The following is a 24,819-nucleotide window of genomic DNA, read 5'->3' on the forward strand; positions in this document are numbered from 1 at the left end:
TCTGTAGCAAAGCTTTGATGTTACAAAAAAAAAGTTACCAAAGAATGCACAAAATTAATGTTTATTCCACCTTTGTCATGTTCCCAGATCCTTCACCAATGTTACATGAGCAAGAACAACTGAAAATCAGAGTATCACTAATGTTATCAATTAGGGAAACAAATAAATTAAGTCTAGCAGCCATCAGCATAGGTTACAGCAAAGACAATGCTGTATTAAGAAAATTGCTAGAAAATTCTATGCACCATACTTTTTTTCCAAACCAGCAAAATATGTTACTGCATACAATGCAAATATAAAACAAGTAATTTTTTCTGTAAGGTAAAGAGATGCATTTTCTTTTCTGAATATTGTGGATAAACTATTGTATTAGCTTACTAAGCTATTACAGAGTGGGCCAGGAAAACCTGTATGGATTCTGGGGGTACTGTGTCCTGAAATCCTTTGATTGAATAATGGTTACTTTAGCCAAAATAGAAGAAAAAAATGAACATAGAAGTACAAGACAAAGGCAAATAAGACTTCTCACAAATCTTAACAACGTTTAGATGGAAATGCAAATTTAAACGCAGTCCACTCTGCTTTTGAAGAGGGTTTGGTTCAGCTCCTAAATCTTGATTGCTTGATGCAGTCTCCTGTGAAAGAATACGCAGAAGGTGTCATCTTAAACAACAAACCTATTTTTAGTGGTGGAGCCGCTCTTAGTAGCTGTGTCTGTGTGGGACTGATAGCCAAGCAAGTAGCTTTGGAGGAAGTCCTAATCTTTCCTTGTATCTTCTCCCTATATGCGTAACAGGATCCCTGTTTTCACATTCAGTTGTCCATATTGCTATTTTATCGCCCTTAGCTCTAAAATTAACAGCAGCTCCACACACATCATTGCTGTAGTCATCAAAGGACTTTCCGATAAGGCACAGCAGTGTCTATAGCCAGAAGGGATCAAGATCATTTTGTCTCTGCTGTTTAGTTAGTGTAATTAGCCATCGGCCTCCTCGCCTATTTTTTTCATCTTCCCACAGAGGTTCAATCCTATCCTTAAAAAGTGAGTAGTCACAGCCAGGCATTAAATTACTAAAGAGCTGGATATGATTATATAAAGCCCAAAAATCTTCAACAGTATCAAACTTCGAGATCAGACAAAGGTTTTCTTGCCAGGTTTTGCTTTTGTCATTTTTGAAGAACCAGAGTGCCACCTGTTTTGTAGTGGATGCTTAATGTCCTGTTCAGGGCTGGCAGCCTCCTGAGCTGGTGCTGTTTCAGTTTTCTCTTCTTCTGAAGTCTGAGGATTGGGAGTGGTTTCCGGTTCCACCATCTTAGATTGATCTGTTTGTTCGGGGTCTGATGTAGCACTGGCTTGCAGGATCTTACTGAATGTGTCATCCAAAGTCATTCTTTTTGTCCTCCTTATCTGGCTCAGGCATTCCGTGAATCTAGAGGATGAACCCCTCAAGGCCAGAATGGCAGTGGCTATAGTTAAAACACGCAGCGGTACCATTTTCATTCTAGTCACAACAGAAAGTGAAAATTAAGATTCAGAATTAGGAGGGAATTGCTTGGTTGCATGAAATTGAGTATAGGGCAAAGGTACTCTTTTCCACAGGCGGCAGTGATTTTGGCTGATATCTGACTCCTGAGGGAAACAAGCACAGAGAGCACAGCTGCTGCCGGTGTCTGAAGCCACTGGGGCTTGTACTTGTAAGCCTGTTTACTGCAACAGTGCTGGCTGAATTTACTGCAGAGTAGTGTGAGAGAGTGCCCTACAGTGGAGAAAGAAATAGGGCTGCCATCCCTAGAAACCTTTGGGAGAGGATGGCAGAGTAGCTCCATGAAAGCTTCATCAGGATCACTCAGGAGGATTCAAGGAACATCCCTGTAAACATAAACTGCTCTGCATGACCCCTCTGCCTAACCCCACAAGGGAGTGAAAAGCAGATAGCACTACCTTCTATAGTTGTGCTGCTACCTCTTCTACTATGAGTAAATTAGAAAAATTGACAGCTGTGTCCTGCTAAGTTGGGATTGCCAAGACCATAATGGGAGATTGTCATGGTATAAGTCCCCACTGTAAACCTTAGAGTCCAAAAGATGGGGTACCAGCATGAATTCCTCTAAGCTTAATTACCAGCTTAGATCTTGTAGAGCTGCCACCAACCAGGACTTGGAGTGCCTGGTACACTCTGGTCCCCACAAAACCTTCCCTGGGGACCCCCAAGACCCAAATCCCTTGAGTCTCACAACAAAGGGAAATAAACCATTCCCCCTCCCTCCTTTCTTCCTCCCAGATCCTCCCCTCCCTGGGTACACTAGGAGATCACTGTGATTCAAACTCCTTGAATCTTAAAACAGAGAGGAATTCCACCTTTTCCCCCTCCTCTTTTCCCCTCACCAAGAGGCAATACAGATTCAAGCTCCTTGAATCTAAAACAAAGAGGAAATTCACCTTTCCTCCCTCCCCCTCCTCTCTCCTAGAGAGAGAGACAGTGATTAACAGAGAGCAGGTTTTTCCTTCCCCCTTCTCGCCTTTCTCCCACCAATTCCCTGGTGAGTGCAGACTCCCTTCCCTGGGGTCTTACACAAGATAACCAAAAAATCAATTAGATTCTAAAAAAGAAAAAGCTTTTAATTAAAGAAAGGAAAAAGTAAAAGTTCTCTCTGTACTCAAGATGGTAAATGTTACAGGGTCTTTCAGTTTATAGACACTAGAGAGAATCCTTCTCCCCCAGCATACATACAAATTTCAACAGAGATACAATTCTTCCAGCCAAATACACATTTGTAATTAAAGAAAACAATCAAAAAGACTAAACCGCCTTTCTACTTGTACTTACTACTTGAACAGAAAATTAGAGTCTGTAGGTACATCTGGTCACTCTCAGATCCCAGAGAGAACAACAGACAAAGACAACACACAAAACAAAGACTTCCCTCCACCAAGATTTGAAAGTATCTATCTTGTCTCCTGATTGGTCTTCTGGTCAGGTGTTCCAGATTCACTGTTTGTAACCCTTTACAGGTAGAAGAGACATTAACCCTTAACTATCTGTTTATGACAGAGAGATATTTACAGACTTACCCAAGTATCCTTTCCCTTCATTGGGCTTGCCCATGCTTAACTGCTGGGACTGACTGGAGTGAGGTGGAGTCTCAAACAGGTCTTGGCTCGTGACATAACTTATCTCCCTGGTTTCATGACCTGCTTCTTCTTCGTCCTTCCTGTTCACAGCAGGAGTCTGTGTCCCAGGCTCTTCAGAGGTATCCATGGTGGCATGTGGGGTGATGGAATATCTGCCAAGTATGGCTTTGTAAAAGCATCAGGTCTGTGGCTTAGCACTGGATTGACTGTTGGCCTTCTGATATGCCTGACGCAGTTCCTTCATTTTCGTGCGACCCTACTGCTGGTCTTTCTTTACCTCTTTTCCTGCATCCCCCGTACAATCTGCTTGTAGATGTCCATGTTTCTGCTGATGGTCTGTAGCTATGCCTGCACAGTCTCTTCTCTCCACAGGCCTGGGAAATCCAGTATCTCCTGTCAACTCCAAGCTGGAGCGTGGCTGGAATGTGTAGCTGGCATGGTGATATGCAGTTGCACAGAACTAGAGAGGTGCCAAGATGGACAATCAGGAAACAGCATTTCAAAAATTATCAGGGCTTTAAGGGAGGGGCCTCTGTGACCCCTGGGCAGTGGAGTTCACAATGGTGACCAGAGCGGTCAGTGTCAGGAATTGTGGGACAGCTGCTGGAGGACTGTTAGGGTCAACATAAATAATGCTGTGTTTACATTGACTGTGACTTGGGGAGGTGGTATTACTGTGTCGCTGTAAAGGGTAATTATGTCAGTGGGAGACAAATTTAAGTTAGACACATGCACAGCTAGGTCAAGGCCATGTAGCTTACCTTGACCTAACTTTGTAGTGTAGACTAGGCCTGGTTCCCTTAAAGATAAACTCTGTTTGTGATTGATTGTGGAAGCTAATTGATGTCTCAACATCTGTTCTCTTGCAGATATTGTTTGATACTCAGGCTCCATTAGTTGCCATCAACAAACTTCCAACTGTGCCAATGCTGGGTCTGACTCAACGCATCAACATTGCTTATCAGTGTTTCTCAATCCTGCCACAGTCACCCACGCACATCAGGCTGGCTTTTAGGAATATGTACTGCATTGACATCTATTGCCGGAGCCGTGGGGTGGTGGCAATACGTGATGGAGCATATAGTCTTTTCGACAATAGTAAAATAGTTGAAGGTTTTTACCCTGCACCAGGACTAAAGGTAACTGATCTTGTGTTTTCTGGCATCTTGTGGAATCATCACTCATTGTTCCATTGTGTAGGTTGAGATGAGCTTTTCATTTAAAGCCAATTTGTGTGTGAAGTATACACCTTATCTCCTCAAAATTACAGCACTTACTCTTTTTTTGAGCACAGAATTTTCTGGTTTACAAGTAAACTGGTTAATTAGTATAAATTTATTTTAACTCAGAATGTGTCCAACAAGAAACTTAATTCTCAATGTGAGGCTTTTTTTTTCTGTTTTTTGTTTTTTTCTCTTTCCCCTGAATGATTTTAGTAATGAAATAATGCAGACATTTCAGGCTTCTTTCATAGTTAAACCTCACTGAAATCTTGTGCCAAAGCTACATTTAAAGACTTTTTTTTTTTTTTTTTTTTTTTTAGGATTAATGGTAATTTCCCCCCATTCTTCATAATTGAACACTTCTTCAGCAGAGGCTGATGGATAATTTTATATTTCAGAAAAGCCTGTGTAGAACTGTCCTCTTTGAAAAAGCTGTAGTTTCCCATTGTTCTCAGTAGGACTGAAGCCAGAGGCTGCTCTTAAAGATGATGGCTGACTTGGCTCTCACTGGAAACAATAGGAGGCAGTGGCCCTTGTGAAAGAGGGCATGTATGCTTCAGTCCTAGTGAGAAATGGGAATGGCAGCCATTTTTAAAGAGGGCAATTTCTGAATTTTATGAAAGATTTTTTTATGCACCAGCCTCTGTCATTAATTTTCATAACTGAAAGTTTCTAGCAAAGAATCAACACTAGTGATAAATATTTTTCTTCAGCATCTACCCTTGCTCCAGATCTACACAGACAATTGGAGAGGAAATGGGAGTCTATAGTGAGGAAGGGGACAGGAAGGAGGAGGAAGACTGGTGTGCTTGTGTATAGGGGAATGTAAGAGGTGCAGGGGAGAGAGACAGGGGAAAATGGGTGTGCAGGAGGGAATGAGGAATTGGGGATGTGTGCCGGGTATACTGGGAGATGCAAGGGGGAATTAGGAGTATAAATTCCCAGTACACCTCTACCTCAATATAACGCTGTCCTTGGGAACCAAAAAAATCTTACCACGTTATAAGTGAAACCATGTTATATGGAACTTGCTTTGATCCAATGGAGTGCGCAGCCCCCTTCTCCCTCTCTCCCCCCCGCCATTATATTCGAATTCATGTTATATGGGGTCGCGTTATTTCGGGGTAGACATGTACTTTCTATTGCTCTGGCAATGTGAAGCAGCTCAAAATGTAGTTTAACTGGTCAGCATGCTCTGCTCCAGAATAGCATAAAGCAGCTAGAGCAGACAAGTGAATATGGCAATTTAAAGTTTTTAATATTAAGGCTGATGCTTCATGTCATTAGAAAGCTCTCATGGTACCATTCTCTTTGGGTTTATTTTTTGTACTAATCATATAAATTTTGGGGGGGAAGGGAAAGGGAAATTCTGAGGCAACCTATGTTAAGATGGTTTCATGGTTGAAAGTACATATCAGTAAATAGTAAAATATACCACAGGGATTTTGCCATTTTAAATAAACCCAAATACGGTAAAGTACTGAACAGTTTGCATAGAGTTAAGATTGTGTGAGTGCCATGTAGTGATATAACTGTGGGGTAGAAACGGGGTTGGAGGGAGGAAAAAATCAGACTTCAAAAATCAGTTTAGTATAATCCAAGGACCAATAACACTAAAATACCTTAATCATATGATTATTGCTTAGTGACACCGTAGGGCAGAGTTTAAAGTTCTCTGGATGCCTGCATTTCTGTAGGCTAACAAGTTTGGATTTATTTTTGATCAAATTAAGTAAGGTTCTGTGGGCACTCGATGGTATTATAAAGTCTTTTTTTTAAAGAAGAGAAGAATCTCTTGAAATGACACTGGCTGATTTGATCATAATTCCTCCAAGTAAATTGTATCTTCCAGAAGTGTGGTGGGGTTTTTTGTTGCTGTTTTTATTTTTTTAATGAAACTTCCAGTGACTAGCTGTGCTCTTACCCCTTTTTTATACCTGTTTTTTATAAGCCATTGATTCTGGGAATTAGTGCTGTGCATAAATGTCCTTTAGTTGTGCTAGAAACCTCTTTTCAACTAAATATTTGATATCCTTAGTAGTCAAATTCATTGTCTTTCCTGTGCCCATTGGCTAAAAAACAAAAATTTCAAAGCTTTCTAGGAAATTGGCTTTTGGTCAGGGGACACTGGGAAAGCATATGCCTTTCCAGTTTACTTGACTTTCTTCTTGAGGATACCTTCTAAGTAAAAGGTTCATTTCTATCCGAGGAGGTGAAAAAAGGAATTGTAAAGATAAATTTTACACTTGCAAAATTATAAGTACAACTACATCTTAACTGACAGTCCTATCTAAATACAGAATCTTTATAAAATTATTGTTCAGTGATTTAGTATGTGATGATTCCTATACATTTACTTCAAATTATTATGTCATTTATTTTATTTCTTGGTTAAGGTTACTTTTAAGTTTTAAACCTTTTTTGAGAGCTATATGGCTTTACAAATGTTATAGATCTTCCTGAGTTTGATTTAACCAACATTGAGTCAGTTTTTTGTATTTGAGAGCTGGGCACTTAGATTTCCATCTTTTGATAATAGTTTGGCACAAGCCAGTAGAACTTAACAGGAAGGGGGTTGTTTTGGCAAAACTTCTATGTGAATAAACTTATATTGATCTAGAAAAATGGGGTTGCTTAAAACATTTACTACCTTTTTAATAGAAGATTGGTGTGAAAGGCTACTGAATTTTGTGGGTGAACTTGCCAGAGTAGCAAACAGCAACAGTTTCTTAGGCCTGGTCCACACTACGCCGTTAAATCGATTTTAACAGCGTTAAATCGATTTAATGCTGTACCCGTCCACACTACAGTGCTCTTCAAATCGATTTAAAGGGCTCTTTAAATCGATTTCTGTACTCCTACAAAACGAGAGGAGTAACGCTAAAATCGATAGTATTACTTCGGAATACTGTTAGTGTGGATGGAAATCGACATTTTTGGCCTCCGGGAGGTATCCCACAGTGCACCACTGACTGTTCTGGACAGCAATCTGAACTCGGACGCAGTGGGCAGGTAAACAGGAAAAGCCCTGCGAACTTTTGAATTATATTTCCTGTTTGCCCAGCGTGGAGCTCTGATCAGCACGGGTGGTGATGCAGTCCCAAATCCAAAAAGAGCTCCAGCATGCACCGTACAGGAGATAGTGGATCTGATCGCTGTATGGGGAGACAAATCTGTTCTATCAGAGCTCCGTTACAGAAGACGAAATGCCAAAGCGTTTGAAAAAAAAATCTCCAGGCTACACAGTGCTGCGTGACAAGCGTAACGGGAAGCCAGACACTCAAATGGATGCTCATGGAGGGAGGGGGTACTTGTCCTAGTGAAGGGCATGATTCTTTGCCTGCTCAGCCTGTCTTCCATAGTAAATGCATCTCAATATGGGCATGGAACCCTGATCACCTGCTCTTCTTAGCTGATATCTCACTGCATGTACTTCTAGAACGTTGTGCCTCCTTGGGCTTTTATAGGTTTTGTTGGGGCTTCTGCTGCATGCCCCATGTCTAAGCACCTTTCTAATGTGAGATTGGCTGCTCCGGGAAGGCACTCCTGCAGGTGGTGTTCCTACATGTAGCTGACTATCCTGTTCTGAATCAGGTAGTCTGGTCAAGCTCCCAAAATTGCACGTAGCAGCCAGTGCAGCCATAACATCAGCGTTTATCCTCTCTGTGACGCTCTGTACTTTGCAGCCCCATGTTCATCCTTATAATATGATTGTGTGGTATCCAATGCAAAGTTTGTCATGTCAGGTGTCTTCGGAAGGCTCATGATGTACTGAGCATTGTTCTTATAGGTTATAATTTCATGTATATAGTTATGAGGCTAAAAATGTGTCCTCCTGGCTTAAAACAAGCCCAGGCAAAACTCTTCAAGAACAGAGGGGCAGTTCACACCTCATCAGGGGATGTATGGGACAAACCCAGCCCAGCCTCAAAGGAACAAAGGACACTAGCCTAGGCATCAACAAAGGATCTGTTCGACTCTCGAGTGAGTCGCCCCTCTTCCTTTGGTCAGTTCGGGACTACGGTGAGGTAATGCTCACCTGACTCTGAAGGGGGAGGGGGCAGAGCCAAGAGGGAAGAAAAGACATGATAAAAGGGAGGGACATTTTCCATGGTCTATCTCTCTTCCACCTCCATCTACAAACACCACCACCACCACCAAGAGACTGAAGCGCTGATCAAAGGGCAGAGCCTGGCTGAAGGGCAACCAACCAGCCTGTGATGAGAAACATCTAACTCTTGTAAGGGCACTGAAAGTGTTAAGATCAGCTAGAATGTGTTTTGCTTTTATTTCATTTGACTAAATCTGATTTATTGTGATTTGACTTATAATCACTTAAAAGCTATCTTTTGTAGTTAATAAATTTGTTTATTCTACCAAAGTGCATTTGGTTTGACACATATCAGAGACTCCTCTTGAGATAACAATCCTGGTACAGTGACTGTAAAAAAAAAAAGCTGAACGGGCTCCATGGTTGCCGTGCTATGGCGTCTGCCAGGGCAATCCAGGGAAAAAGGGCGCGAAAGGATTGTCTGCTGTTGTTTTCCCGGAGGAAGGAATGACTGACGACATTTACCCAGAACCACCCGCGACATGATTCAACCCAGAATTCCAAGGGGGGGGGGAGACTGCGGGAACTATGGGATAAGCTATGGAATAGCTACCCACAATGCAACGCTCCAGAAATCGATGCTAGCCTCGGACCATGGACGCACACCACCGAATTACTGTGTGACCGCGTGAAATTGAATTTATAATATCTGTTTTATAAAACCGGTTTAATGTAATTCGGAATTATCCTGTAGTGTAGACGTAGCCTTAGTAACCAAATTGGTCTTTGACTTCCTGATCTTCTGAACTGTGTTTCAAGTAATTGAATTTATATTTTAATCTAAGGATAACAGAATAAGTTATAAATAGCACACATACACTACTGCCATTGATACTTAGATCAATTAGAAGTATAGAATTGCTGTTAGAGGCGTGTAATAAATTTATAATCATCAAATATATCCACAGACATTCCTGAACATGTTTGTTGACAGCAATCAAGATGCACGAAGACGATCTGTAAATGAGGATGATAATCCGCCTTCTCCTATTGGGGGGGACATGATGGATTCATTGATTTCACAACTTCAACCCCAACAATCACAGCAACAGGTAAAATATAGGCAAAATAATAAAACTACAAGTTACACTGTATCTCCATTGTTCTCCGTTATTATATCTACCTTTTTAGAAAAATGTATGTGTTGTCTTTCTCGAGATTGGTGGCAATAGCAGATGAGAGGTGAGTATAAACTATGCTGCTTTGGAATTGCCCTTGGAAGATTTATTCATGTTTTAAAGTGTATGTTTACTTTGAGATAGCATCATAGATAGCACATAGCATGTTGACTGCCGTTCAGGAGAATCATTCAACATGTCTTATTTAAAACAGAAAAGGAGCATGTAATCGAGGGGAAACAATGTGGTCCTAAAATACAAGATTTTTTTGGTACCCTGAGGGCCTGTGTTGGATTTTTGGTCTTTGAAGGGTGGAAGTGAAGAAGAGGGTTAGATGTGGAAAGGTAGTGTTTATATGGTTTGAAGGAAGAGCGTAAAGACTTTTTCAAAAACTGTAGAACAAAGCAACAAGCCCTGAATAAGGAGGTGTGAAGACTTGGATGCTCTGGTGTTAAGTTGATTAGACAGATCTGATAATCAAACTACCACCAGTTTTTTGCCAAATCTATTAATATTAGTACTTAGTAGATTCAGCTTGAAATCACTGAAGACTTCCATTTTACTGTGTTGACGCTTTCAGCCATTTGCAAAACAGGCAGGAGCATCAGGAGCTTACCCTCTTACTTCACCACCCACATCTTATCACAACACAGTGACCCCATCTCCTTCCATGATGCATACACAGTCACCAGGTAAGATGGCTCTCAATTCTAAATTGGCAATAGATGTTATGGAACGTACTTTTTTATATTCTAAAGACTAGTATGATTTACGGCATACCTCTCTCATAAAGTGACCTTCTGTTACTTATGAGACATGCGCAGTGTGGTTGGTCTTAGCTGTGCTGCATGTGAGCTCTGCATGAACGTCAGCCATGGTTCTGTAATTGGCATTTACTGTGCTTGCATAACATGTAATATTTTTACAGGCTCCTAAATTGGTCAAATCAAACATCTTCACTTAAAGGTACTTTTCTGAAAAGGCTGTTTCCGCTTTCTGCTCCCAGACATTTACACTTGGATGGAGACCAAAACTAAGTGTAAACTTCAAAAAGTTTTATGAGCACCTAAGAACAGAGCTTAAACTGGAAATAGTTAGGCAACCTTAACTGTAGTTATGTTGATGTGCCTGCTGTAACAAGGAAAACATTATACCTATTACCTAAGAATATCACGTATTGTACATGTAGAATATACCATAGAATTTCTAGTTCACATTTGCCTTTGAAGAAGGATTGGTTACTGTATAAACTAGTATCCTGTCTGCTCAGTAAGAGTTCATGGTTGCTGGTTCATGTCCAAGATGCAGCTTCTGGGGATAAAGGTCACTCTGAAAACTCTAGTATGACCTGTCTCTAAGAAAGACAAGACTTTTTTCTGATTTTCTTTGCTATTGGTTTATTCAAGCTTTTGAAAGAAATGTAGGAAACAAACAAATTGCTGTCTGTGTCTGGATGTCTTTATTAGGAAATCTGCATGCTGCAAGCTCCCCTAGTGGTGCTTTGAGAGCTCCATCACCAGCATCATTTGGTCCAACTCCTTCACCTTCCTCCCTTGGAATAACAATGGGACAAACAGCTAATTTTACCAGCCCACATGGTGAGTTCTTGTACTAGTACATCTCTCTACTGACATGAAGAGTAAACTGTTTCTTAAAATTAAGCCCTGTCTGTGCAGACTTGGGGACAAGGTAGGTGAGGTAATATCTTTTATTGGACAACTTCTGTTGGTGGAAGAGACCAGCTTTTGAGCTACACAGAGCTCTTCTTCTTCAGGTTTGGAGATTTACACTGTTTGGAATAATGAGTGTTCAGCAATTGGCTTGAAATAGCAGTTTGGGCAGATGTGGATTTTCTTGGTAATTGTAGCCATACAGATGCTTTCAACAATTTTTAGGTGTTGCTAGTCTATTGAAAATTATATACAGTAACTCCTCACTTAATGTTGTAGTGATTTTCTTGAAAAATGCAACTTTAAGCGAAACAATGTTAAGCGAATTCAGTTTCCCCATAAGAATTAATGTAAGCGGGGCGGAGGGAGAGCGGGGAGAGTTAGGTTCCAGGGAATTTTTTTTGCCAGACGAAAGACATTATATACATACACAGCATAAGTTTTAAACAATTTTAAACAAACAATTTAATACTGTAATCAGCAATGATGATTATGAAGCTTGGTTGAGGTGGTGGAGTCAGAGCGTGAAAGAGGATGGATCGTCCAGTTGCTCCTCTTGCTATTCTTTCCAAAGTGCCGGGGGGTGGGGTAGGAGTGCTCCAACCCCTCCCCTGAGCATGCTACGTCCTCTCCCTTCCCCCTCAGTCTCCTGAATGCTGTAAAACCCCTCCCACCCACCGCAATCAGCTGTTTCGGGATGTTTTGGAGGTTCAGGGGGGAAGGCTGCGCATTAAATCCTCCATCCTCCCTTCAGAGCCTCTTGAATGCTGGGAATCAGCTGATTGTTGCAGGCAGGAGGTGCAGGGAGGGAAGGGGGGAGTTGCTGATCTCTGGGGCTGCCGGCAGGGGGCAGGGAGGGGAGGTGCTGGGGGGTGGTGGAGGGGAGCAGATGGGGAGGCTGCTGGCCCATCTTGGTTCCAGGCCCCCAAGACCAAACAATGTTGTAAGCAAATATTGTGCAACTTTGGTATATCTCCAATTATTATTATTATTATTATTTATTAATCTCCTAGAACTGGAAGGGACCTTGAAAGGTCATCGAGTCCAGCCCCCTTCCTCCACTAGCAGTACCAATTTTTGCCCCAGATCCCTAAGTGGCCCCCTCAAGGATTGAACTCAACCCTGGGTTTAGCAGGCCAATGCTCAAACCACTGAGCTATCCCTCCCTCCCTTGAGCGTGTTCTCTAATAGATCAATAATATAATAACACAACAAAACAACGTTAACCGGGATGATGTTAAGTGAGCAGTTACTGTACCAATCACTCACTGCCCCTTACTAATGTGGGAAAAATTGACCTAGATTATCATGCAGTATCACTAAGAGGCCATGGTTTCAGCTGAATTTAATTACTTTACCCTGTATCTTTAAATGTAAAACAACTTCAGTTAATTACCTTCACATGCAGCTTGAATCAAAAAGGGAAGTAATTGAGAACAGGTTAAAGAGATTCAGTAACTTAAAACTTGAAAAGTGTTGACCAAGTCATCTTGTTTTACAGTGCACAAAAAAGTGCAACTGATCCTCTCCCCCCCGCTTCAGTTATTGAATTACATGGAAAACTCTATTCAAATTACTTCCTCTATAATTACAGTACATTAGATTCTGCTCTTTCTAGCACCACTACTACTTAAATCACTAAAACTTAAGAGTGGAATTTTATTTTTCAGCATATCAGTCAAGTAACTGAGAAACAGTCTGTTGTAGACATTACAGTCTGAAATGTTCTTAGGAGCATACACAAATGGATTTTGTTATGGAACTTTACTGTAGTGAAGTGAAGTGACTGAGGCATTTTCCTGAGTAATTTTTAATTCCTTAAAATGCTTACATCTTACATACAGCTACAGATGGAGTATGAGATAAAAGGAAGTGGATGCTATGTATCATATTGGTATTTTACACTGAGTTTTTGAATACTTTGTTTGAAATCATTGTGTGTGATCCATGTTTTCTATGACTTAAGAAAATCTTTAATTAAAAAAATAACCTTGAGAATTTCACAGGTACCATAGACCCTAGTTCACCCTACACAATGATGTCGCCCAGTCAGCGTGCAGGGAATTGGCCGGGATCTCCTCAAGTGTCTGGTCCCTCACCGGCTGCACGCATGCCTGGAATGTCACCAGCCAATCCTTCTCTCCATTCTCCAGTCCCAGATGCCTCTCATTCCCCACGAGCTGGAACAAGTTAGTTATATTTAACAGTATTATAATTGTGAAGCACTTAAAGTTAATATTTCTAGTGCCATCTCTTTTGTGGCATTCCTTATTTTTATCTGCTACCCTTTCATAGTAAAATAATACTCTGCTACATTTATGCATTTATTCTGGCCCAGCGTGAGTCTTAAATAATTAATAAAAATGGAAAGCAAGTCAAATCATGGTTAGCACTGGATCTGTTTTTATCTGGTTCTGAAGGTTTTTTGTTTGTTTACTGAGCTGTTGAAACTGAATATTTGTGTTTAAGCCTTTGATACCTCAAGGTGGGGAGAAGTCCAGATGAATAGCAGTAGTGTGAAAAAAATCTGAAAGTACATATGAGTACAAGAATAGTAAAATGTCACACTTCAACACCGTAAAATGGTCTTGGCAAGATTGGTTTAGCTATACTTCTTGATCACTTTTGCCAACTGATTGAGAAAAAAGTTGCCATCTTCTGGCTCACCCCTAACCTCTGATGCTTGGGAGAGAGAAAAGGGCCGATATACTAGTTGCTAACATTACGAGATTCTCTTCAGGGGTTCAGTATAATGGTCGTACTACTTGACTTTGTTGCTGTAGCTGGGCCTATGTTGTATGGCAACTAGTGCTGTAAATCCCCTTGAGGAGGAACTACCTGGGAAGATTGGAGTTTGTGTCCAGTTTTGGGCCCCCCACTACAGAAGGGATGAGGACAAATTGGAGAAAGTCCAGCGGAGGGCAACAAAAATGATTAGGGGGCTGGAGCACATGACTTATGGGGAGAGGCTGAGAGAACTGGGGTTGTTTAGTTTGCAGAAGAGAAGAGTGAGGGGGGGATTTGATAACAGCCTTCAACTACCTGAAAGGGGGTTCCAAAGAGGATGGAGCTTGGCTGTTCTCAGTGGTGGCAGATGATAGAACAAGGAGTAATGGTCTCAAGTTGCAGTGTGGGTGGTCTAGGTTGGATGTTAGGAAACACAGTTTCACTATGAGGGTGGTGAAGCACTGGAATGGGTTATGTAGGGAAGTGGTGGAATCTCCATCCTTAAAGGTTTTGAAGTCCCGGCTTGACACAGCCCTGGTTGGGATGATTTAGTTGGGGTTGGTACTGCTTTTAGCAGGAGATAGAACTAGATGACTTCCTGAGGTCTCTTCCAACCGTAATGTTCTATGATTCTATAAGATAAAGCAAAGATTAGTCTTTAAATATATGAAATTGGCAGGATGAAACTTCTACTTCCATGGTAACGCTATTAGTCTTGTTGTTACCTTTTCCTCCAAAACCATCCCCATTTACTTCTGGGTTTTGTCCATTAGTTCCATCCTGTCTGACATCCTGCGCACTCTCTGGGGCAAGCATTGTCATCTTTGTTACTTTTTTGTATAGTGTCTTCCAAAAATTTGAAAACATAACATGCAGTCAAACTCTGTACACTTTCAATAGGGAGAATTTTTCTATTTCCATCAGGTTCCCAAACAATGCCAACTAATATGCCTCCACCTCGTAAACTACCTCAGCGCTCCTGGGCTGCATCTATCCCCACAATCCTCACTCACAGTGCCTTGAATATTCTACTGCTGCCCTCTCCTACTCCTGGGCTTGTACCTGGACTAGCCGGCAGCTATCTTTGCTCCCCTCTAGAGCGATTTCTAGGATCAGTTATTATGAGGCGACACCTTCAGAGGATCATCCAGCAAGAAACGGTACTTAAATGATTAATTTGTAACTCCAACTATTGACTTTCAAGTGTAACTTTCTAAACAGTAGTTTGTCGCATGATTGCATTGTAGGTCTGCTTCATAATAAATCACAAACTATTCTGTCTGAATTGTAATTGCTTTCAGCATCTCAGAAAAAGAGGAAGTAGGAACAGATATCCAGAATGTTGCCACTAATAAACGTTTCCAGCTTTCTAGTTGAAACTCCATACACCTTCAACATCTATTTTGAAGAACTGTGTAAAATAGATCTAGAATAAATGAAGTCCAGTGATTAGAGTAGGGGTTGAAGAGTCAGAATTCCTGTGTGTTCTATTCCTGGCTCTCTCACTGACTCAAGAATGAACTTAAGAAAAAGTACTGAATCTCCTTGCCTCAGTTCTTTTCATCAGTACGATGAGTGTAATAATTGCCTAACCCTCACATCTGGGATGTAAGGGCTTAATTAATGCTAGTAAATCTCTATATAAATGTAGAGGATCTCAAACTTACATTTTAACTTTCTTGCATATGCTTTTCATGCTGTTGGCAAAGTGAAACAATATTGTATCAGTCTATTAATACAGTTTAACACAATTTAATCCTCTCCAAATTTAGGCTGACCATATTCTGAAGTCCTTAACTTCAGGGAAACCCACACTTCTAGATGTGGAGTCTCCAACTTATCTGACAACAGTAAATATCTGGTCCCTCTGTGTAGGCACTTATGTGTCCCCATCACAGTAGTATCTGAGTTCTTGATAAATTACCTTTCCTAGCTGTATGCAAAATATTGTGAGATTTCTCCTCCCTCCCTTTGCCCTCTTCCCCCCCCCCCCAAAAAAGGGAAACTGCAGCCATATAATGTGATAGCTGTTCTTTTAAAAAATGAATAAATAAAAGATGAGTGGGGCCCAGATCCTCTGATACCCAGTCCCCCCGTAGGTGTAGCAGGGTGAGGTGGAGAGCCATTATGGTGTCAGATTATGGATCCCTGATTTTGGGGGTGGTTATACTCTAAGTGGTGCATGGAGCAGGCTTGGGGCTGCTCTAAACTTTTCCAGCTGGCTGTACATTCTAAGGAGTAACCCCCCAGCTGGAAATGACCAGAATGCAGTGTGCTCCAGCCATACCCTCACCCCTAGGGTTGGGGAGGAAGTGCTGAAGATTCCTTCCATGCTGAAGTAATCAACAGCTGTGGAGAGAGGAGGTCAGTTTCTCCTCCTTTGTGCTTCCAAAACAATGCAAAAGGAGCAGAGTTGGGGCTGGAATCTAGCACTGTATTGTTCCTGAAGGTGATGTTTTTATGTGGCCAAATCTTAATTGGTGCTCTTGTTAAAAGAAACAGCCTTCAAAATTGAGTGGTGGGGGGGGGGGGGAGTCCTGAGAAGTGAGTTTGTTCTTCTGCTGTTCCATGAAGTACTAATTAGATGCATTGTTTCTGTTCATACAGCTACAGCTAATAAACTCCAATGAACCAGGTGTAATAATGTTTAAGACAGATGCACTGAAGTGCAGGGTTGCCCTTAATCCGAAAACCAACCAGACTTTGCAGCTAAAAGTAACACCTGAAAATGCAGGACAATGGAAACCAGAAGAACTACAAGTTTTGGAAAAATTCTTTGAAACAAGAGTATGTACTTAAACTACTAACATTCAGTGTCTTGTTTTGTATGTCACCTTAATATTGGCCTATTCTGCAGCTCTTATTCATAAGTAATTCTCTTAATATCAGTGGAACTAGTGATGAGAGTAAGGGTTGCAGGATAAGAGTAGTGATTAACAGCTTATGCACAGTTGTGGTGCTATGTAAATAGCAAATGGACCAGTTTTGATCTAGATGGACAGTACTAATTGGTATTGTATTATTGTAGGTTGCAGGACCACCATTTAAAGCAAACACGCTAATAGCTTTTACAAAACTACTAGGCGCTCCTACGCATATCCTCAGGGACTGTGTACACATCATGAAACTGGAGTTGGTAAGTTACTTTTTTTTTTTAACTTTATTGACAACATTTAGTCTGCTGAACTCCAAAGTCTGCACTTGAAATAATAAAAATCTGTTTGTGGTGACTGCAGAATGAATTCCACCCTGTAGTGTAAATGAAGATACAGAATCTAATATTAAATACGTAAATTCAATAAAGATTTGTTCACTGTGCTTCTTACTAAGAGGTCAACAAAAACTTGTCCTCTCCCTAGACTTGACACATTTGATGAAAATCACACAACTGTGTGTTTGTATAGTATCTTTTCATTGCTATCTCAGTGTAGATTCACAGAACCATTCTCACAGCAAGAGGAGACTTGTTGACTCTTAATTATATTTATATTAAATGTGAAATCATCTGAAAGCTTGAAGAGTCTAGCTTAAGTGTCATTTAACAGTACCAACATGTTACAGTAGTCAAACACATATGTTACCTTAATGTGCCTTGCTTTATTATGTTCTCTGTGGCATGTTTTAAAAACAGTTCCCTGATCAAGCAAGCCAATTGAAATGGAATGTGCAGTTTTGTTTAACGATTCCTCCCAGTGCCCCACCAATTGCACCTCCAGGAACACCTGCTGTTGTGCTGAAATCCAAAATGTTGTTTTTTGTAAGTATAATAGCTGTCTTTTTATTAAAAGCTGCAGCGTGGACAGGGTCTGAAAGAAGAGCAGTGTTACTAACCAGCTAGTAGAAGGGTCGGTTCTGTAAACCTGGCTTCTGTCTGCACATGGATTGGTTATTCTTGGCTAGTAACCATGGTAGCTAAAAATGTTCCTGTTGCAAGAGGCCTAGGGTTGCATACTGTTTTTTCTATAACGCGTTCACACTTTTCCTTTCTGTGGCTATGACCCCATTACTATTCCTGCGGACCTTTTTTTTTGGCTAGTCTTCCTTCTTGCTCTCTGTCGATGCTGTAATTAAAGTATCGTAAAGTTCATTGCTTCATGCACTGCTGGTGCCATTCTGTATGTGTCCCCTCTGGTCTTCCTGTTCTTTGCTGAAACACTGTGGGATAGTTGCTTGCATTTTCCCAGAATGTTGTGATACAAATGTGGTCTGATGGCAGGAAAGCCACTGTGTGGACACAAACTGAACTGTGTTAATCGTCAGGTTTAGATGATGGTGCCTTTAACCAGTTACTAAATCAGTTGTACCTGGCAGTGCGAATGGTCCTTAGGAGGTTATCGCAGCTATAGCATCTTGAGACTGGATGTAGATTATTCCTAATTATTGAGCTGTTATCTGTGAAACATGAGATGTGTATAAAATACAGGCCTAGAAATGTTTACAAGTTTTGCTGCAGTGAGCAGTTCTGTTTTGGACAGGGGGCTCGTATAAAATGTGAAGAATTTATTGTGCATGAAGACAATGTGGAAAGCTATGGCCACAATTAGTTTTACTTCAATACCTTTTCTTAGGTGTAGAATCTTTGTGACACCTAGTTTTTGTGTGTTACTGTATTGAAGGTGTTCCCCACATAGATAATGTAAAAGGAAATGAAATTAAAAAGGACCTGACTACAGGGTAGGGCTTGAAGTAGCAAGGCAACTATCCTAACATTATGTGTGTATCTGAAAAATACTGTTTTATCTTAATACACGCTTTATCTTTTTTTTGTTTTACTCACAGCTTCAGTTAACACAGAAAACTACAGTCCCGCAGGAAGCCGTTAGTATTATTGTTCCAATCATTTATGATATGGCTTCAGGTACAACGCAACAGGCAGACATTCCCAGGCAGCAGAACTCTTCCATTGCTGCTCCCATGTTGGTTAGCAGTATTCTAAAGAGGTTTGCAGAACTGAATTCTCCACGACCAGGTACTGTACATATCCAGTAGACAGAACTCAAGAAGTATTCAGACTTAAGAATAAGTGGGGTTTAGTTTTAGTGATTTGTAATGCATGTCTTTGTGGAGAGAGGATCGATTAGCCTTTCTTAAGGTGATCTACAGGTCCTGATAGGGTTAATTTATGTGTTGTTGATTCCTATTGAGACTGTACCAGTTATTTGTGCCAGAGGGTTGTATTAATGGCACAAGCTAGTTTACTGTTTGTCTAGGAGGTAGAATGCATGTATTTTGACATGGCTTATGCTACTGCAGTCACAGCAACATAGTGTTCATGAGTGGACTCAGTGTAAATAACAATTGGAATGCTGTGGTAAAACATCTGATTTCATGGTTTACCATAGATTAATAAACCATTTCAATAGAATAGCATAAAGATATATTAAAGCACCGATCAAACACTGTCCATGCATGTATCATGAAGAATGAAAAATGATCTGAGTGATTGTTTGCTGAATGTACGCTCTACCAGTGTTGTAATGGGTGCAGTGAAAACTTTCACTTTCTACCAAATGTGCTGTGAAGCTCTTGCATGTAAGTTGTTTCTAAGAATGAAAATTGTTTCAGTTTTGCTGCAACGTTTTTATTTAACCACTTTTAAAAAACACACTTTTTTTAAAAGCACACCCCGATAGGGCTTAAATGGTGAACTCAAAGGGTGAATTCTGCTTCTAAGTGTTTATATATCTTAATCTAATTCACAATACTTTTCAAATAAAGCATCAAGCATAACAAGTGACAGAATTTTAGAATGTTAACATTGTAAATTAGTAGAGATGTACCTGTTTTGATGGTAATCATGCCACGTTCACATTAATATTGCATCTTCTGTCATATTAAACTTACTAGCAATGTTGATGAGTGGGGGGAAACAAACAAGGCTTGGGCAAGGCTTCCCAGACCTTATAGGGTCCTCTACTTTAATTCCTTCTGTGGCTTGACTCTTATCCTGTGTTAGACACTTCCTAAGAACTAGCAGGATGAGGAGGAGGGCAATTGAACTCTCAGAAATAACTTTGAACTTGCAATTTCATTTTTCCAAGGGTCATGTGTGAGAGATCTCAGTCCTACGCCACCTCCCCATTTGTAGATTTAAAGATAAATAGGTTTGGGCACTTTATTACTGAGCATGATGTTACATATAACAGAACATGGTTGTTCCACTTAACTAACCAAACATAATTGTTTTGTTTAAAATTAGTAGGTGATAATCTTGATGTTTTGGAATAACATCTTACACAGTGATAATTTTTTTTTTAATAAGGAGTTTTACCCACAGGATTTCTGTACACAATAGATTTGAATGCTCAGCTGGGTAAATAGCACTCCTTCAAAAAACAAAGTTTACTCGGTGTATCAGAAGAGCAAGTTCTCTTGTTGAGTACTAGTGGGGGAAAAATATAGATCTTTCTCTGAGCCGAACTATAGTATCTCAGTTCCTGAAGTTACGATTAAATGAAATCCACAGTAAAATATCGTAGGAATGCCACAGCATAGGGAACAATCTTCAAAGCTACTTGTAATGTCCAAAATTGAGATCTGTTCTTTGGTAAATTGACCAAGATAGGAAGGTGGAGTTCACCAGTTTTTGTAGCTATAACCGTAGATCTTGATGAAATGAGATGGGACACGTCCCCATTCTGTTCCGTGGGCTAAGAAAAAAGTGTATCTGAAAGGAGCTCATGTCCTCGAGTAGGATCCTAGCCAGTCAAAGAAATATGTGGCGTAGGTAGGAGACATCCCTTTGTACTCCAGCCCCATTTCTACCTGGATATAGTGTCTGTATTGATGTGGTTTTTGTTTGTTTGTTTGTTTGTTTGTTTTGTTTTTAAAAAGGGGGGGGGGCTGTCGCTCTATTGGAAACTTTTGAAATGCTTGATGCAGTTTGCTGCCATTTTAAAGGTTTAAGACCTTTGGAAAGATGTATAGGTGGGTGGAGAGGGTTCTCCTTTTGTCTTTTTGGTGGGGTAGAAAAGGTTATACTTGTCCCCAGTGAAGGAGAGGGATAGCTAGCTGGGGACAGATCTCCTGTAAAAAAGAGGTGTGAATAAGGGTTTCCTTGCTGGGACATCACTTTTGACAAATGCTGTTGCAGCTCCACCCACTAGCTGGAAGGATCCAGAGACCCAGAAACTTTCCAGCAAGGCACTAGCTCCTTCTGCTGGTCTCACTTCAAATTCCCCTGCTTGGTGAATTTTCACCACACCAGTCAGAGTGGAACGGGGACTCCCCATGTCAGGGAAAAGAGGGAGAGCTTCCTGCCTGGTTTTAGCTAAGGATAGAGAATTGCACTCCCTGTATTCTAACACCTACTTCCGATCTGTTGTCAGAAAACTATAGTTGTTGCAAGAATGTATCCGTAAAAATTGTTTAGGAAAATGTCTCAAATTGTTTAATTTCAACAAAGACAAATACCTATTGTCTGAATGATTGTGACTATAGATGATAAATGTTCGATCTTTGTGGTTACAAAAACATACCCACTGCAGGAATGTGATTTGCAGCAATAAAAGTGACAGGAAATGGCAAGACTGACTTACCTGTATTATGCTCACAACTGAAATATTTAAGGAAGGATGAGACAAATGAGATGAACTGATTAAAAATCCATGAAGTAACACTTATGGTACTATTTACACTTATTGTATACTATAATCAGTGTTGCCTCATTTTGGCTGTATCTTTTACCTTGCTCTCTCTTTTTGTGAGAGAGTATTTTGTACTCAACTTCATTTTCCTTTTAATAAAATACTAGTAACTGAAAAGTGACTTTTTTGGCAGAGTTTTATTTTCAGGTACCTATTGTTAAACACTGCCTAAATCTTTGTTTCCCTGAAACATTAACTCCTAGTGAATATGCAGTGAATCTCTTCCAGGAAAGACTTCCACCCCCACCTTCCCAAAAGGAAATCAAATACCAAGTGTTCAATAAAAGATTAACCTTACATTGAAAAAAGGCAGAGAATCCCAAGAGAAACTGTATTTTGTGGACCAGTGTGGTTAAGCATATGCCTCGGTCCTGCAAGTTGCTCTACAAGCTGTGGGGATACCAGGGTTTGCCTATGTGGAGGAGTTTGTAGGACCAAGGCCTTCAAACACTTCAGTTTTTTTTGTTACACTTCACCTGAGCTAACCTTTTCTAAATATCTGATTTTCACTGAGGTATTTCATTTTATTTAGCCAATTTTTGCAGCTGGGTGTACGGTGCAAGGAAATAATGACGTGCCCAAAGTCATGCTGTGACTGTTTGGTTCAGCAGTTGGGATTAATGGCTCCCAGTGCACTCTGCTCTAATCACTTAGATCACACCATCGTCCCTCAGCAGCAGAATATAACAGATCTTAATTGACACAGCTTAAGAAGCCCAAAGTTAAGTTGAGAGGAAGAATGTATCCTAAAGAACCTGACTAAGCGAAAACTTGTTGTTTTAAACTCTTTATTTTTTTAAATTGTACCATACTCTTTGCTGTACATTTCTTGATGGAAAGGAATTAGAGAACTGTGTGGCCTGAGATCTGGAGTCTTGTTGGAATAAAAATGAAAATTTCTTGACCTTGGCTTGTGGTGGCTATATATTTTTATATTTTTGTCAAATTCTTCTAAAACAACTGTTGGGTGTCATTGAAACTGATCTGCATAAAAGGTTTCAAATAGGGACATTATGGGGAACCTTGTTGCTGGAAATGCTGGTTTTTTGAAACTGTTCATGAGAAGGGGGGTTGATTTTGAAGAATTTCCCATTTCAAAAAAATTTTGAGAAATTTTGAAATTGTCCATGTCTCACTTTGACATTTTTGAAACAACAGTTTCATGTTTTGTGTTAAATTTTGAAGTGAAACGTCATTTTAAGTTAACTTAAGTGAAAAGTGTTTTTTTAAAAAAAAGTTTCAGTTGACCCCATCTAAAACTTTTTTGCATTTCAATTTTGCCTTTTTATCCTGATTTTTAGGATGGGAATTTTTTTGACATCTTAAATTCTTGTGGACTGGAAACCATTTTCCACCCAGCACTAGTTTCAAACTTCTTGTTTTTTCTTCTAAATGTTTAGTTGCTGCTCATAATCAGCTACTATATGTAAACTTATGTCAATTTCTTGAAGTTTTTATGAAACCAAATCTGATAAGGTGCAGCACTTGTAAGCTTTTTATGAACAGGTTACAAAAGAACTAGAAATTCCTTGTATGATAAATCATCCCATGGATTCATGAGACTCAAAAGGTATTAAAGCTTTAATACTAGCTGCCACTAGTTTCTGGCAGATTTATGGCTGACCAGACACTGTGCTAAGAAATTCAAGCTGAAATTACTTTACCTGACATGTTCAAGAATTCTAACGCTGTTGGAGTGAATGGGTTTGGAAACTTGAACCAGAGATACAAAAACATTCCTGAAATGACATATTCATGCAGGCTAAGTCCCTGAGGTCAGTGGAATTTGCAAGTCTTAATTAGCACTGTCTTTAAGGCTCTTTCTCTTCTAAGGCTAAAATCATAGTCTAAACAATCCTTTAACGCTGGTAAACCAGCCAGTGTGGGTAAATTATAGTTGTTTAGACTATGTTAAAGTATTACACGGTATTTAAAAATCAGAAAGCACCATGTGAGCCCAGTGTGGAGCGAGCTTGAGTAGCATACTTTGCTTGTTACAAATTAAATTGAATTAACCCGATTGTTTAATTCATTTTTTTCTCTGTCATGCTAACTTGTATTTTTTTCCTTTTCCAGGTGAATGCACAATATTTGGAGCTGTTCGTGATTTAATGGTTAATCTTGCCCTAACCCCTGGTGGGCGCCCATAGACACTTTTAAAACAAGGCTGAAAAACAAGAGACTCAGCAGCAAAAATATCAATCTCTGAAGTAAAGCCTTCAGTTAAAAAAAGGAGAAAAGGACATTTTGACATGTTATGTTTTTTTAAAGAGCTAAATATATTAAACTGGGAAACCTTCAGGGATGCACTTTCATCAAATGATCATCAACCCATAACTTTTATATAGTGCTCTTGTATAGTGTGTTTTAAGGGATACATTTCAGACTAGGTAATAGATTAAAGTGTCAGCTTGCCGCTAATAGATTTAATATTCTGTTTTATACTAAGATTATGGAAAATGCCAAACTTGTTTGTTGGGTTTTTTTTATGTTTTGGTGTAATAGAATTGGTTGGTTGGTTTTTTTAAGGCAGATCTGTCATTTTGAATACTGTAAAACTGTGACAAACTTTATATTGAAACTGTATTTTAATATTACTGCTTTGAATCTTTAAACAAATTATTTGGGCTTGTTGTTAACATGGCCCCCAAAAAGCAATATTTAATAAACTAGATAAAAAAACTTAAACTAAGATTGTATTATTTCCATGAACTTTCCCCCTCTCTCTATTATATCACTTTAGGAAGTGAATCGTTGTAAAATGTTTGACTAAAATTTGATATACGTGTTGTTGTCTTAGATGTGACACATTTTATAATTAAAAATACTATCAGGGTTTTTTTCAGCCACTTCAGATCATTTGCCTTATCTCCTACATGGCTGTTTGCGTTTTTGGCCCCATCCTTTCTCTGCCCCCAACTCTGTGGAAGAAATAATTTTGGTCCCCAACAATGACTTCTTCACTCTGCCAATAATTCTGATTATTTTTAAATCTTAAGGAAACTGTACTTACATAGTGTATCAATTCTAGTTTATAACCCAATTTAAAATATAAATTTAGTTTTCTTTTATCAAAGTGAAAAGACACCATATATACATAGCAAAGGCCACGTGATATAGTGCGAGTAGGCATTTTTTCTCAGTGCTCCTGCATTCTTGTTGTGCCTTTCATTTTAAGGACTCCACCTACC

General features: G+C 39.9%; 1 protein-coding gene and 1 pseudogene across 1 annotated transcript in view; one reads left to right on the top strand and one right to left on the bottom strand.

Annotated features, from left to right (window-relative positions):
* MED14 (mediator complex subunit 14) overlaps positions 1-24,316 on the top strand; it is a 64,236-nt gene extending 39,920 nt beyond the window's left edge. The window contains exons 21-31 of the mRNA XM_032795780.2: positions 4,003-4,272; positions 9,376-9,519; positions 10,166-10,277; positions 11,052-11,183; positions 13,262-13,444; positions 14,907-15,142; positions 16,590-16,769; positions 17,011-17,118; positions 17,614-17,739; positions 18,762-18,951; positions 23,705-24,316. Coding sequence (XP_032651671.1) covers positions 4,003-4,272; positions 9,376-9,519; positions 10,166-10,277; positions 11,052-11,183; positions 13,262-13,444; positions 14,907-15,142; positions 16,590-16,769; positions 17,011-17,118; positions 17,614-17,739; positions 18,762-18,951; positions 23,705-23,778 — 1,755 coding nt within the window. The 3' untranslated portion in view covers positions 23,779-24,316. The remainder of the gene's footprint in view (positions 1-4,002; positions 4,273-9,375; positions 9,520-10,165; positions 10,278-11,051; positions 11,184-13,261; positions 13,445-14,906; positions 15,143-16,589; positions 16,770-17,010; positions 17,119-17,613; positions 17,740-18,761; positions 18,952-23,704) is intronic.
* On the bottom strand, positions 596-1,564 carry LOC116833982 (eukaryotic translation initiation factor 4E pseudogene; annotated as a pseudogene).
* Positions 24,317-24,819: the final 503 nt, after the last annotated feature.

This window comes from Chelonoidis abingdonii, chromosome 1 (genome assembly GCF_003597395.2).
Source record: "Chelonoidis abingdonii isolate Lonesome George chromosome 1, CheloAbing_2.0, whole genome shotgun sequence".
NCBI classification, from domain to species: Eukaryota; Metazoa; Chordata; order Testudines; family Testudinidae; genus Chelonoidis; species Chelonoidis abingdonii.